Below are 13,990 nucleotides of genomic sequence, written 5' to 3' on the forward strand. Positions count from 1 at the left end.
CGAAAGGCGGTTTTCCTCTCTCCTCCACTAGCCACGTGTCGACAAGTGTGTGGGATCGGCCTGAGCCAGCCCAATACCACTTTCTTCCTAAGGCTCGCCCGAAATCCCACCTTTACGGAACACAAATTTTATGAATTGCACCTATAATTCCCCTTTGGGTCTGGCTTTATCGCTTCGAGCATTTTTCCTTTGTATTTCGGTTTTTTCCCAAAATGTATCAATACACAAAAAACCCAACATATATCAGAACTCAAAAATTTTCGAACCGCGCTTATAAAATCCATCGAGTCCGCAATGTTATCGCCCCTTTATATCACTGCGATGCGACGTCGTGATGTGATATATCACAATCGCATGTTGCATAGCCCCGGGGGTCCTTCCCTTGCCTCGTGCCATTGCTGACACAGATCCACCGATCACTGATATCGGCGATCACAATGTCGCATCGGCCCGGGTCCTTTCCTTATGTTATTTGCACAGGCCTGCCTCTGACCCGATATGTCAGGGATCGGCAATCGGGGGTCTCTTCCCTTTCCGCTTAAGTCTGCCTCTTGGACCATCTCTGATGCGATTTCCCTTTATAAGGGTTTTTTTTGCCATTTTTAGGGGATTTTGCCTCTTTTTCCAAAGAACAAAGGGCAACTTCTTTCTGCGATAACTTTTGCATCCTAAGTCCATTTTAGCCCATTCAAGTTGCAATAGATTCAAAACGAAAAGATCTCCGCAATGAAGCTATTTCCAGGAACATCCTTGGAGTTTCATTTTCCTTGGTGATGAACACTTAGACTTAGAAGGCTATCCAAAATCCATTTTGGATCAATGCAACTGGTCCAATTCTTCCCAAAATCTGGAAAGGTCCACAGTATCTGGGTGCTATCTTAGCACATCCACCCCGCTGTAATGTGCTTCTCTTTGGCTTTACTCATAAATAGACATGATATCCCACCTAAAACTCTGGATAGGTCCTTTTCTTGTCTACTTAAGTTTTCTACCTATCTTGGGCAGCCTTTAGGTTCTGTCACACTTTCCTGACCATCTGCTCCATCTCAGCGAGCATGTCTGGTCCCAATAGCATTTTATCTTCCAGATTATTCTAGTTAATAGGTACCCGACATTTCCTTTCATATAATACCTCCAAGGGACTCATTCCTAGAGATTCATGGTATCCATTGCTGTAGGCAAACTCAACTAAGTGGCGATATTCCTCCCACTTAGTCGGTTGCTACATTACATACATTCTCAACATGTCCTCCAACGCTTGGTGCACCCGTTCAGTTTTTCCATCAATTTGAGGATGATATGCGGTGCTAAACTGGATCTGAGTCCGCAAGGCTTTCCAAAAGGCAAAGGTAAATTTCACATCCCAGTCCGAGATCGCTACTCTTGGTATACCATGTAGCCGAAATATCTCTTTCATAAAAATATCAACAATTTCAATTGTTTTATATGTGGATTTTACCAGTATAAAATGAGCTTCTTTACTTAATTTATTCACCACTACCATGATGGAGTCATTTAGTTTCTTAGATTTAGGCAAACCGGTTATAAAATCTAATGTGATGGTACCCCATTTCCACTTTGGAATGGGGAGGGGATGAAGCAACCTGACAGGGTACTGATGTTGAGCCTTAAGTTACTGGCATTCCAAACATTTTTCCAAATACTCGGTGATATCACTCCTCATACCATGCCAAAATAGATCTTTTTTGATTGCATAAAACAACTTTTGGTAACCAGGGTGAGCAATATATGGGCTCCTATGGAACCCATTTGGCATAAATTGTTTCACTTGAATCTAATTGGGAACATATATCCTACCTTTGAAGGCTACTAATCCCTCACTGTTTATACTGTAATCAAATGTTTTTCCTAACTTCTGTGCTTGACTGGATTGCTTCCATAAAAACTTGTACTCAGGGTCATCATGGGCAACTTCTTCAATCTTCTCTAGAAATTTTAATTTTTCTCGGCTATAACTCATTTCATAAATACAATATAACCTCCTACTTAGCACATTAGCTACTCGGTTCTCCCTTCCTTTAAGGTGTTTAATATCAAAGTCGAACTCACTAAAAAATGTAGTGCATCTAGCTTGACGAGCATTCAGATGAGGTTGGCTAAAGAAATTCGTTAAACTACTGTGATCAATCATTAACAAAAATTTATTACCTAGCAAATAATGTCACCACAATTTTAAAGCATGAATTAATGCAATCAATTCCAAATGATAAGAAGAATATCGTTGTTCATGGCCCTTCAATTTTTGGGATTCGTAAGCTATGACTTTTCCATCTCGCATCAGCAACCCTCCAACCCCTTCCTTGCAAGCATAATTACGTACAGTAAATTCCTTTTCTGGATCTGTCACTTTTAAAACAGGGGCTGAGGTCGGTAATTTCTTCAAACGCTTAAAACTTTTTTAATATTCTGAGGTCCACTTGAATGCCTTTCCCTTATTTTGTAGAGAGGTAATTGGATAAGAAGTTATAGAGAAACCTTCAATAAATCAACGATAATATCCTGCTAACCCCATGAAGGACCGGATATCAGCAACATTTCTGGGAATAGGCCATTCCATGATGGTTTTGATCTTCTTAAGATCTAATGGTATTCCTTTTGCTAATATAATATGTCCCAAGTATTGGATTTGATCTTGTTAAAAATCACACTTGCTATACTTAGCATATAATTGATTATCCCCTAATGTTTGTAGTACAATCCTCAACTGTCTTTCATGTTCCTCTAAGTTCTTAGAGTATATGAGTATGTCGTGAATAAAAATTAGAACAAATTTTTCCAAATATGGATGGAAAATACCATTCATTAGGCTCATAAACATCATAGGGGCATTGATAAGGACAAAGGGTAACACTACGAATTCATAGTGTCCATAACGACTCTGAAATGTCTTCTTACTGATATCCTCTTCTTTAATTTGTATTTGATGATATCTGGACCTTAAATAAATTTTTGAAAATATCTTTGCTCCTCAAACTTGATCAAATATATCATCAATCCTTGGTATCAGGTATTTGTTCTTAATGGCCAACTTATTTAGCTGCCTATAATCAATGCACAACCTCAATGTACCATCCTTTTTCTGTACAAAAAGTACAGGGGCTCCCCAAGGTGACACACTTGGGCATATATATCCCTTATCCTGAGATTCTTGTTGCTGCATCTTCAGTTCTATTAGTTCATGTATGCTCATTTGATCTGGTTTCCTTGATACCTAGGTTGTACATGGAATTAACTCTATGGTGAAATCATTGTTTCGCTTCGGTGGTAGTCCCGGTATTTATAAAATATTTCCAAAAACCATAACTCATTTTAGAATTAAAATATTTATAAAATATTTTATTTTAATTTAATTTTATATCATCTTTTTAATTAAATCTAAAAGAAAAAATGTTATATTTTTGAGACATATCTAAACCCTCTTCCCTCACTACTAGTGAAAATATTTTAGGGATATTCCATAGATATTAAATCAAGGTTTTAATAAAATAAAAAAATGAAAATATTTTTATACATAGAGATGTGAAATTTATATAATACTAGCCTAGATACATTTTAACTCTAAATCTACTAAGGATTGAGAGGGATCAAAATTTCTCTCTCTAAAAGAGGTTTGCACCTCAAGAGATTTGATCCCTCTTGAATCTACCATCAAGAGATTCAAACCCTCTCGGCACTTGATAGATCCGGAGTTAAAAATGGATATAAGCTACTGAATATTATTATGAGGTATTTGAATTTTTTTTTTTTCTCAGTTACTTATTCTCTTTGGTTATTAAAATATTTTATTATGATTATATATTAAAATGTTTTCAAGAAGTATAAGAATTATATATCTTCGTGATAACTAAAAGTGATGGTATAATACTTTTTCATTTTACTTTTAATTAGTTCATCTCCTTTTAAAGTTCATATAAAAATTATGTTCCAACATTTATTTATTGCTATGGTTGAGAGTACAATATTTTAACTACATCTCCTGGATTGTAATAACATCAATGGAAACAAGCATAATGAGAGTGAGATTTTTGATGTTTTATAATGGTTTCAACTAAAACCAACAAACACACACATATATTAATTTTTTATTTAGAGATTATTTTATCTTTATTTTAAAAGGGACACAAGAAATTACACATTTTCCACACACACACACACACACATATATATTTTTATTTAGAGATAATTCTATCTCACAAGAAATTACACATTTTCCTTCAGTTATAGAATGCTTTAGTGCAAAAAATAAACAAAATATTTTTCTTATTTTTAAATTAATAAATTAAATTAAAATTAAAATTAAATGTCTTCTTAAAATTAAGACCAAAATTAATATAATTAATAAAAATAAAAAAATAAAAATTATGAATTATAATTTATAAATATATATTTTTTATTTGAAATAAATGAGGTTTTTTTTTTAGACCTAGAGGAACCCAGTGGCTCGCTCTCACTGGGTCTATGGTTTGACCTCTCTCTATAAACTAGGTCTAGGTCTTGGTGACCTCTCTCTATAAACTAAGTCAAAGTCTCGGGGTCTACGGTCTGACCTCTCTCTATAAACTAGGTCTATGTAGGTCTCAGGGTCTACGGTCTAAGTTCTCTCTATAAACTAAGTCTAGGTAGGTCTTAGGGTCTAGGTTTGACCACTCTCTATAAACTAGATCTAGGTCTCAAACGAAGGGCTCTCTCTATAAACTAGGTCTCAAAGAGAGGGATTTGAATCTCTCTATAAACTAAGTTTCAAACAGAGGGATTTGAACTTTGCAAAATGGGTCGCAAACACAGGGATTTAAACCTAAATCTCTTGAGTTTCAAGGATTTCACATATCTCAGATTACCAATTAAGTTGCCCTCAAGACTAATATTTCTATTATTTTAATTTTATATATAAATAAATAAATAAATAAATAAATAAAATCAAAATTAATAATTATTTTGAAAATAAATAAAAATTATTTTGACTTTATTAAAAAGACAATTTTATTTATCTTAATTTAAAAAAATAAAAATAAAAATCTCAATTATCGTCAATATCAACATTTCATGAGATAGAAAACAATTGGCCATAAAAATATCTTAATTAATATCAATATCAACCATGCATGAGATGGAAGATACATGGTTAATGAAAATAAAATATCTCCACTAATATCAACATCAACAACTCATTGAGATAGAAAATAATTGGCCATAAAAAAGCCCAATTATTATGAACAACTCATGAGATGGAGAATAATTGGCCATATCTTGTTGTGTGATGATTTTTACAATGCCATATATCTATATTCTACAATATTGAAAATAATTGGCCATAGAAGAGCCCAATTATTATGAACAACTCATGGGATGGAGATAATTGGCCCTAGCTTGTTGTGCGATGGTTTTTACAATGATATATATCTATATTCTAAAATTATGAAAATAATTGGCCATAAAAGCCCAATTATTATGAACAACTCATGGATGGAATAATTGACCATAACTTGTTGTGTGATGTTTTTTACATTGATATATATCTATATTCTAAAATGAATAGTACATTTTATTTTATTTTAATATTATAATAATAAAATCAAAGTAAAAATTAAATAATTTATTTAAATTTAAATTAATAATAATAATTATATGATAAATAAATAATAAATAATATTTTTTAAATATTAATGTTGTTTTTTCTTTTTTAATTTGTATTTTTTTTTTTAAATATAAGTGTATATCAAAGTGTTTTTTAAGTGTTATGTTGGTATTTTAACAAGAAGACTAGACCATTATTCTTAGTAGAGAGGTATAAGATATCAAAGTACTCAATAGTGTATAATTGATCAAACAAAAATTGAAAAATAGGCTTATTGGGTCTTGAAAATAAACAATAAAGTTAGAAAGTGTGGAAGCTAATAACATACCACGAAACTAGGTGGAGAGGTCCAAATATATTGTTGTGACCTTGATAGGATCCTTGTTGTCTCTAGGGGTGCCTTTATCTGGGGTTGGGATGCCAAGGTGTTACTCTATGCATTCTATCCTTTGATCTAGGTCATTTATGTGGTCATGCAAGTGCTTCATAAAGTGGAGAAGATCTACCCAATGTTCAAACCTATCCAAGAGGATATTTCCAAGAAACAATTTCATATGCTAATATAGATCCACTATATGCATGTAGTTGCTGAAGTGCCCCTAAGTATGATAAATGTTTGGCACCCAATATGCCAGTTCAATAAGAACCTCTATGTTAGAAAGTTGATGCCTATGGTAGGTTCCTTCTCTCTCTACATGGGTGAGCTCATCCTGGATGGGGCACACGGTGAGATCATGGAATCAGGTAGAAATTTCCTCCAAACAATGGTCTATACATGTGTTTCTCCTACTAGACCATTCCTAGTAATATATCGCTCCTCCACAGATACTAGCTTGTTGATGGGGAATGGGAGTGATACCAAGAGGAAAAAGTGGGCATAAAACCAAAGGAGAAGAAGAAATGATGTCAAAGGGATAACATAAGGCCACATTCATGAGAACTAAGGAAGAGTGATGGGTTGCATGGCTGACTATGACAAGAAGGAGAGACATGAAAGAGACTAAGAGAAATGGATGGAGGTTGGCTAGAAATAGAGCAGGGAGATTGCCTCATGATCACAAGGAAATAAATTTTAAGTGTGAGAAAAACTAAGGAAGTAGGTTGTTGATAAACCTCCTCGGATCTGAATCAAGCCAATTATAGGAACAAATAAAGAAAACCAAAAATGAATACATAGAAGAGCTAAAACAAAACCAAGGAGTAAGAAATGAGACCACATGACAAGAGAGATCACATGAGCAGGGGTAATCCGATTTCTTTGCTACAAAACATGAAGTCCAACAATGAAAGGATCCATGACTATGTATGCACTAAAAACCAAGTGCAAAAGTTGCAAAGTGCCCTCTGAACTTGTAAGGAAAAAGTGACAATGGGGTAGAATCAAGCTCTAGAACCATCTATTGGTGATTTTCGTCGATGTTGTAGTCCTTATTAGTAAGTTGGAGGCTTTATTTATTTGAATTGAAAAGACACACCAAAGATTACTAGTCCATGGTAGGCCACTGGTAAGCTAGGTTTTGAAACAATGGGATGGATACGGACTCCAAACAAGAACCAATGTTTGTTTACAAAACCAAAAACTACAACAGTAGTAATCAATACAACTATGATAATTTTGAAACACAATTTAAAGCACCGTAATCCACATTAGCTCAGGTTGATGTTTCAAATAGGTGAACTCTCAACATATAGTATGGGATGGCGAACAATCATTGGTGCAGGTGAATAGAGTGCATAAGGAAGTAATTGAAATGAGTAGTTTTGGCATGTTGCAATAGCTTGGGTTCCCCTACTGGAAGCCATTGATAGGCTGAGGTGGTGGTCTATGGCCTGATGTAGTTGCCTTGGGATTTTCTATATTGTTCCAACTACAGGTGGGTTTGGTGGTTTGTTGAGTGGGGTGTTTCTTGGATGTACTGAGGTCCTTAGGTGGGACACTTGGTGTGGTGGTAGGTGATTTGTGGCCATCTTTGGGAAAAAGAATATCATTCTATAGAGAATCTACGAGAGAAGCAGAATCTGTCAGATATAATTCCATGTTAGAAGGCATGAGTAAGGAGAGGGGAAACATATTATTGGGATCATTCCTTGAGGGAGAAATCCCCTATGAACCAAATAGTGTAGGGGTTCACTGGATGACGCAAATTGTTGACTATATGCTTGTTTAAGGAGGAAATTTCCCAAGCTAATGTTGTGGCTTCCATGCATATAGCCCCTTTATGTGACACACAGGTTCTTGTTGAACGGACTAATCAGATCATCGACATTTGGAAAACCAGGAGATAGTTCAATTAGTACATCCAAAATACAAACCTTTACTAACAAATGGAATTTATGCTGGATTGTGCATTGGTTGACAGGAAGGAGAGGAGACTTGGGAGGATGTTAGGCATTCCCTGGATTTTCATCTTCATCAATTGAGGTGGAATGGATTGCAAGATTGATAGGGTTGAGAAGAAGTTGGGTAACCCTCAACTATCAACAATAGTTAAGGAGGTATCCAGGGAGCCTATGTACACAACCACCTCAGATTCTGACCCATATTGATAGTTTTTTGATGATTGTTTTACGTAGTTTTGGATACTAGTAGCTCTTAGTTTTGTATCCCAAGAAAAGTCCATAGTAACCTTCTGGATTTTTCTGATTCTTTTTGTGTATTTTTTTTCCTCTCTTAGGAGGTTGTTTTTCTGGTTATGGTATGGTCTCCCTTATGAGAGACTCGGTCGATGGAAATTTTTGATGTAGCTATTAGTTTTCGAAGGAAATATAAATTTACTTAAAAAAAAAATCTCTATGGAATATCCACAAAATGCTTTTGGTAGTAGTGAGAATAGAGAGTTTAAATATATCTTAAAAGTAATTATAACTTTTTTGCTTTTAGATTTAATTTTAAAAATGTTATAAAATTGAAATAAAAGAAAATATTTTGATTCTGAAATGTGTTATAATTTTTGGGCATGTGGTATTGATAATCCAAGGTATTGGGCCCGATATTGTAACAAAGCCTATTTACAAGTCAATAATATCCATGGTAAAGTAGAGGTGAATATTCATGGTTAATAATCTTGTTGTATTGTAAGTATTAACTTTTTATGTGCTTATTAATTGAATTTAAATATAGTTACATAATAATTATTTTAATTTATATGGTAAAATGGATCTTAATTTACAACTACTATATGTATGTTATATATTTTAATGTGATATGTACATTATTTTTTTCTTTTATCTAAAAAATAGTTTATAATTTTATCTAAAAAATAGTTTATAATTTTACTTAGCATAAATAGTATTAATTTTTTAACTTCAATTAATTATTTTTTTTAAATATTTTATTGTGAACAATTTAGACAATTATTTGTTCTTTTAAAATATTTATTGTGAGCCATTTCAAAGTAATTTATGTTATATATATATATATATATATATATATATATATATAAACGAAGATATCCACATAAATCCTATATTGAAATATTTTGAATTATGTAGCTTCTTCAATATTTGAATTATATATCAGAGAAAGTATAAATTGTAGTTGTTTTTTTACTTTTAATTATTTTATTTCATTAAAATATTTTATTTCAGCTGAAAAGAAAATATCAACTTCTTTATACTAAATTGTAATATTATACTAAATTGTAATATTTTTAAAAATAATAAAAATATGATGGTTAATATTTTATAATACTTTAATATCGTATTATATATATAGATAGATATATATATAGATAGATATATATTTATTGTTTTTTATTATAATCCATATTTTTTTTATTTAGAGAATACTCATGCTCCTTAACTCTCAGCTTAATAAAATTTTAATTATTACATTGAAAATGTTTGAAAATTTTGTTCAAACACGAAATTCGAAAGAATTAAATTAAAAGTTCCAAAAATATGGACGCACTGGCATATGCCTAGATAAGTAGGCGGTGCGTGTGATTGTTTGGCAGATGAGGAAGGAGCACTTATGTTAAACCCAAATATAGCTGCTTCGGAATTCAATTTCAAGTATGATATTTTGAGAGAGGCTACCTCTAACTTCAAACCGGAAAATAAGCTCGGCGAAGGAGGCTCTGGATGCGTCTTCAAAGTGAGTTTAGCGTTGCATTTAATTAATTTAAACATTTAGCTACACCGTCGGAGGGAAATTATAAAGAATGTTTGACGCAGGGGGTTCACCATACTTGATGTGCAGGGGGTTCTTCCAGGTGGAAGAGAGATTGCAGTGAAACGTTTGTATATGAGTCCAAGGCTTGGAGATGCTGAATTTGTGAATGAAGCCAATCTAATGAGCCGTGTTGAGTACAAGAATCTAGTCAAACTGCTTGGTTGCTCCGTTGGTGGCTCAGAAAGGCTATTAGTTTATGAATACCTTCCCAACCGGAGTCTCGACGAGATTCTATTCGGTTTCTCTCTTTCTCTAATTTAATTTAATTGGCTTGTTTTTCTTTTTTCTCTTTTCAGGTTTTGCATATAATGTAGTTTTGTTTGGTTTTTGTTTATGCATGTTATGCATTTATTAATTGCAGATACAACGAGACGTCATTTACTTGATTGGAAAAAAAGGTTTGAAATCATTGTCGGAATTGCCCGCGGCCTAACCTATCTTCACGAGGAACCTGACATTAAGATAATCCACAGAAATATTAAAGCAAGTAATATTTTACTTGACGAGGATTACAGAGCCAAGATAACAGACTTTGGGTTAGCCAAACTCTTTGCAGAAGATCTGAGCCGCCTTACCACTACAGTTATAGGAACTGTGTAAGAATTCTCTCTAATGTTTATTCTGGTATGGTCATCATCATCGTTAAATAAATTGGACTATACATAAACCAATTACAACTCGTACTTGTGAATGTGGTTCATATAATTTAGATGGATGTCGATATTTGATCGCTGTTGGCATTGTGCAGAGGTTACATGGCCCCTGAGTACGCCTTACGTGGACAGCTGACAGAGAAAGCAGATGTATTCAGCTTTGGAGTGCTTCTACTAGAAATAATCAGCGGAAGAAAGAGTCAGAGTTTGGGTACAGACGCAGAGTTTCTCATCGAAGAAGTATGGTTCATATGGATCTCATCTTTCGAGTGCAATTTTTCTAAAATGTCGCCGCATTTTTCTGATTAATGTTTTATTTTTTCTTGATATTGGTCAAACAGACATGGAAACTCTATAAAGCAGACAGAGGTTTAGAAGCTATGGATGCCACATTGGAAGGAAGCTATTCAGTGGAGGAAGCGATTAAAGTGATTAAAATTGGTCTTCTGTGCACACAAGCAGCTGCAGCGTTGCGGCCTTCAATGTCCCGCGTGGTGTGGATGCTCACAAATGAGGTAGAACACGATATTCCGTCACCCACAAAGCCTGTTTTTATAGATCTCCATTGTGAGGGCGCACATGGCGAAGGGAAACGTCCTGCTCCTGAAAACCCTGACGGAACATCAAGAGGTCGCACAGAGACTTCTGCAGGGACTCTGGAGCCGCGGTGAAAATCAGCCAATGCCGGTTGGCATTATATTAGTTTGGCATTATATTAGTTTAGCCTGTTGGCATTATATTACTTTAATTTATTATATCTTCTCTCTTTGTTCTTTTAGGCTGTGTCATAAAGACACCTGGGTTTTTATTTCATTCCTGACATATCCTGCGCATTTTGTTTCACCTGTAACAGTACTGTAATCTTCCGAAGTGTATTGGGTTTTTGTTATGAATAATTTGTAAGATTTAAATAGCAAATCAATGGTTGGGTTCTTCTTATGAATAATTTGCGGGAGCTAAATAGCACATTAGCTGCTGGCATAACGATGGAGGACCATTTTGGTATGTGAATTATATTGGGTTTTTCTTATGAATAATTTGTGGGACTTAAATAGCACATAAACGGCTGGCCTAACGATGGAGGAACATTTTGGTATCTGAATTATATTGGATTTTTCTTATGAATAATTTATAGGACTTAAATAGCACATCAGGGGTTGGGTTTTTCTTATAAATAATTTGTAGGAGTTAAATAGCAAATTAGCTGCTAGCATAACGATGGTGGACCATTGTGGTCTGTGAATTTTTGTTTGTAACGATGATTACATCCGGTTAAGAGTGAGTATGTCTCTCGCCAGTGTTAAAAGGTTAGCAAATTCACGCTCTAGTCGGAGCTCATCAAGTTTGTACGCTGAGCATCTTCATGCTTTTTAGTCTTATTATTGGCTCATTTTAGTGATTATGTTATACGTTTTTAGTCTTATTATTGGCTCATTTTAGTTATTAGGTTGATACGTTTTTTCTTAGCATATTATTATTTTATTATTTTTTAATCAAGATTTTTTTAATCCAGAGTTATAAATGAAAGATGGATTGAGGTTATTATTGTTTGAATAATATTTATATTATATTTTAATTTCAATACTTTGTAGTTATGGTTAATTTTGATATTATAATGGCATTTGTTAAATTTGGTATTTCTCAAATTACTTTAACAAATTATCAATTCAACATATATATATATATATATATATATATTCAATAACATTATTATAGAAAAATGGTATATATATAAAATTTATATTAGTAATCAACATATATATATATATATATATATATACTCAGTAACATTATTATAGAAAAATTGTATATATATAAAATTTATATTATTAATATGAATGTTTTAATCATGTTTATATATATTAAAAAATATTATTTATTAGGTTATTATTGTTTGAATTTGTTTTTTTTTCTGTTTTCCATAATATTTATATTATATTTTAATTTCAATACTTTGTAGTTCCCGTTAATTTTGATATTATAATGACATTGGTTAAATTTGATATTTGGTATTTCTCAAATTACTCTAACAAATTATCAATTCAACATATATATATATATATATATATATATATATATATACTCAATAACATTATTATAGAAAAATGGTATATATATAAAATTTATATTATTAATATGAGTGTTTTAATCATATTTATATATATTAAAAAATATTATTTATTTAAAAATTAGAAAAATAATTAACCAGTATAAAAATATATATATATATATAACTCAAGTTATAATTAGTATTTTAAAAAAAATTGTATTAATTTATGTTATTAAAAATAAATTTAAATACAGGTAAGGGAGGATGACGAGGCAAAAGATAGTCAGGTAATGATGAAGAAGGACAGAGGGATCACCAGCAAAGGTATCATATCGAGAAGGGACAGTGATGAGGCAATGAAGGAAGAAGCTGGTGGAGGTAATGCGGCAGAGATTGGACGTGGGAACGACTGCACAGAAGAAGGACGAAAGGAGGTGGGTGGTGATGAAATCGGCAGGTGGCAGGTGAAGCGAGCGACGAGAGACGAGGAGAATCGGCGGAGGAGACATCATAAAGGAAGGCGAGATAAACAGAGGAGAACGTTAAACAAATGTGCAGAGGATTTGCGAAGAGATAGAGTAGTGAAAGCTCTGGGCAGGTTAATAGAAAGGCAAAGGAGGCTGAGAAGACAAGCGGACAACGCCGGAAGGAAGAATCGAATGGCGACAAGGAGGAGAATGAGGAACGACGGGGATGAAGACAACAGAGGACGAAGAAGCCAGGAAAAGAAAGGGAAAGGAATCGAAGAGGGAGAAACGGCAGAGGAGTATCAGACGATCCAAGATGATACTGAAGATGAAGTGGAAATGTTTGACTCGGACCAGGATAGAGTGGAACAACCGCGAAAGAAGATATGGAAGGACGTAGGGGCAGCAAAGGACAAAATACAGGAGGACAGGGAGCATGTAGACAGGAGTAACAAAGGGCGAGAGGAGAGAGGTGACTTCGGAAGCACCTCAGGCATGAAGAGTCGGGGAGGCAGGGGAAATTACAGGAATAGAGGAAGAGCAGGACGAGGACGAGGACAACGCAGCAGAGGAAGAGGAGGGGCGGAAGGGAGACGGGTAGAGAATGAACCAGCACCAGCAAGAAAATACAGGAAGACATTAAAGAAGAGGATTCAGTTTGCGGAGGAAGCCTACTGTGAGAACACCAATAAGGACATCAGAAGGATAATCCAGCATCTGGAAGAAAAAGCGACCCAGGGGCAATCAGGATTAGAAATGGAAGATTGGGAATACCTCTTCCCGGATCCAGCGAACACGAGAGGTCGCATGACTCTGTATAAACAGGCCTTGCATGTATACTGGGTCATGAAAAGGTTGCTGGCTAAGGCGATGGAACAAGTGGCCATGGAGATGGCAGAACTGTCACAAGGAATCCCAAACTTGAAGAAAGAATTGCAAAACATTCAGGTCACTCTGATAATGCAGGATAAAAAACTAGAGGAGATACAGTAGCAGATAAAGGAGATCAACCCAGGTATAAAGAAAGAAGAGGAGCAGCAGGAAGTCATG

At 34.1% G+C, this 13,990-nt stretch overlaps 1 protein-coding gene across 1 annotated transcript in view; it reads left to right on the forward strand.

Annotated features, from left to right (window-relative positions):
• LOC149189975 (cysteine-rich receptor-like protein kinase 42) overlaps window positions 1-13,990 on the forward strand; it is a 169,585-nt gene that overhangs the window by 137,553 nt on the left and 18,042 nt on the right. Inside the window, exons 2-5 of the mRNA XM_089411996.1 lie at window positions 9,553-9,692; window positions 9,798-10,008; window positions 10,132-10,366; window positions 10,519-10,663. Coding sequence (XP_089268122.1) covers window positions 9,570-9,692; window positions 9,798-10,008; window positions 10,132-10,366; window positions 10,519-10,663 — 714 coding nt within the window. The 5' untranslated portion in view covers window positions 9,553-9,569. The remainder of the gene's footprint in view (window positions 1-9,552; window positions 9,693-9,797; window positions 10,009-10,131; window positions 10,367-10,518; window positions 10,664-13,990) is intronic.

The sequence above is a fragment of the Pinus tabuliformis genome, chromosome 3_1 (genome assembly GCF_031772625.1).
Source record: "Pinus tabuliformis cultivar Carrire ecotype Pingquan chromosome 3_1, CPIR1, whole genome shotgun sequence".
Classification (NCBI taxonomy): domain Eukaryota; kingdom Viridiplantae; phylum Streptophyta; class Pinopsida; order Pinales; family Pinaceae; genus Pinus; species Pinus tabuliformis.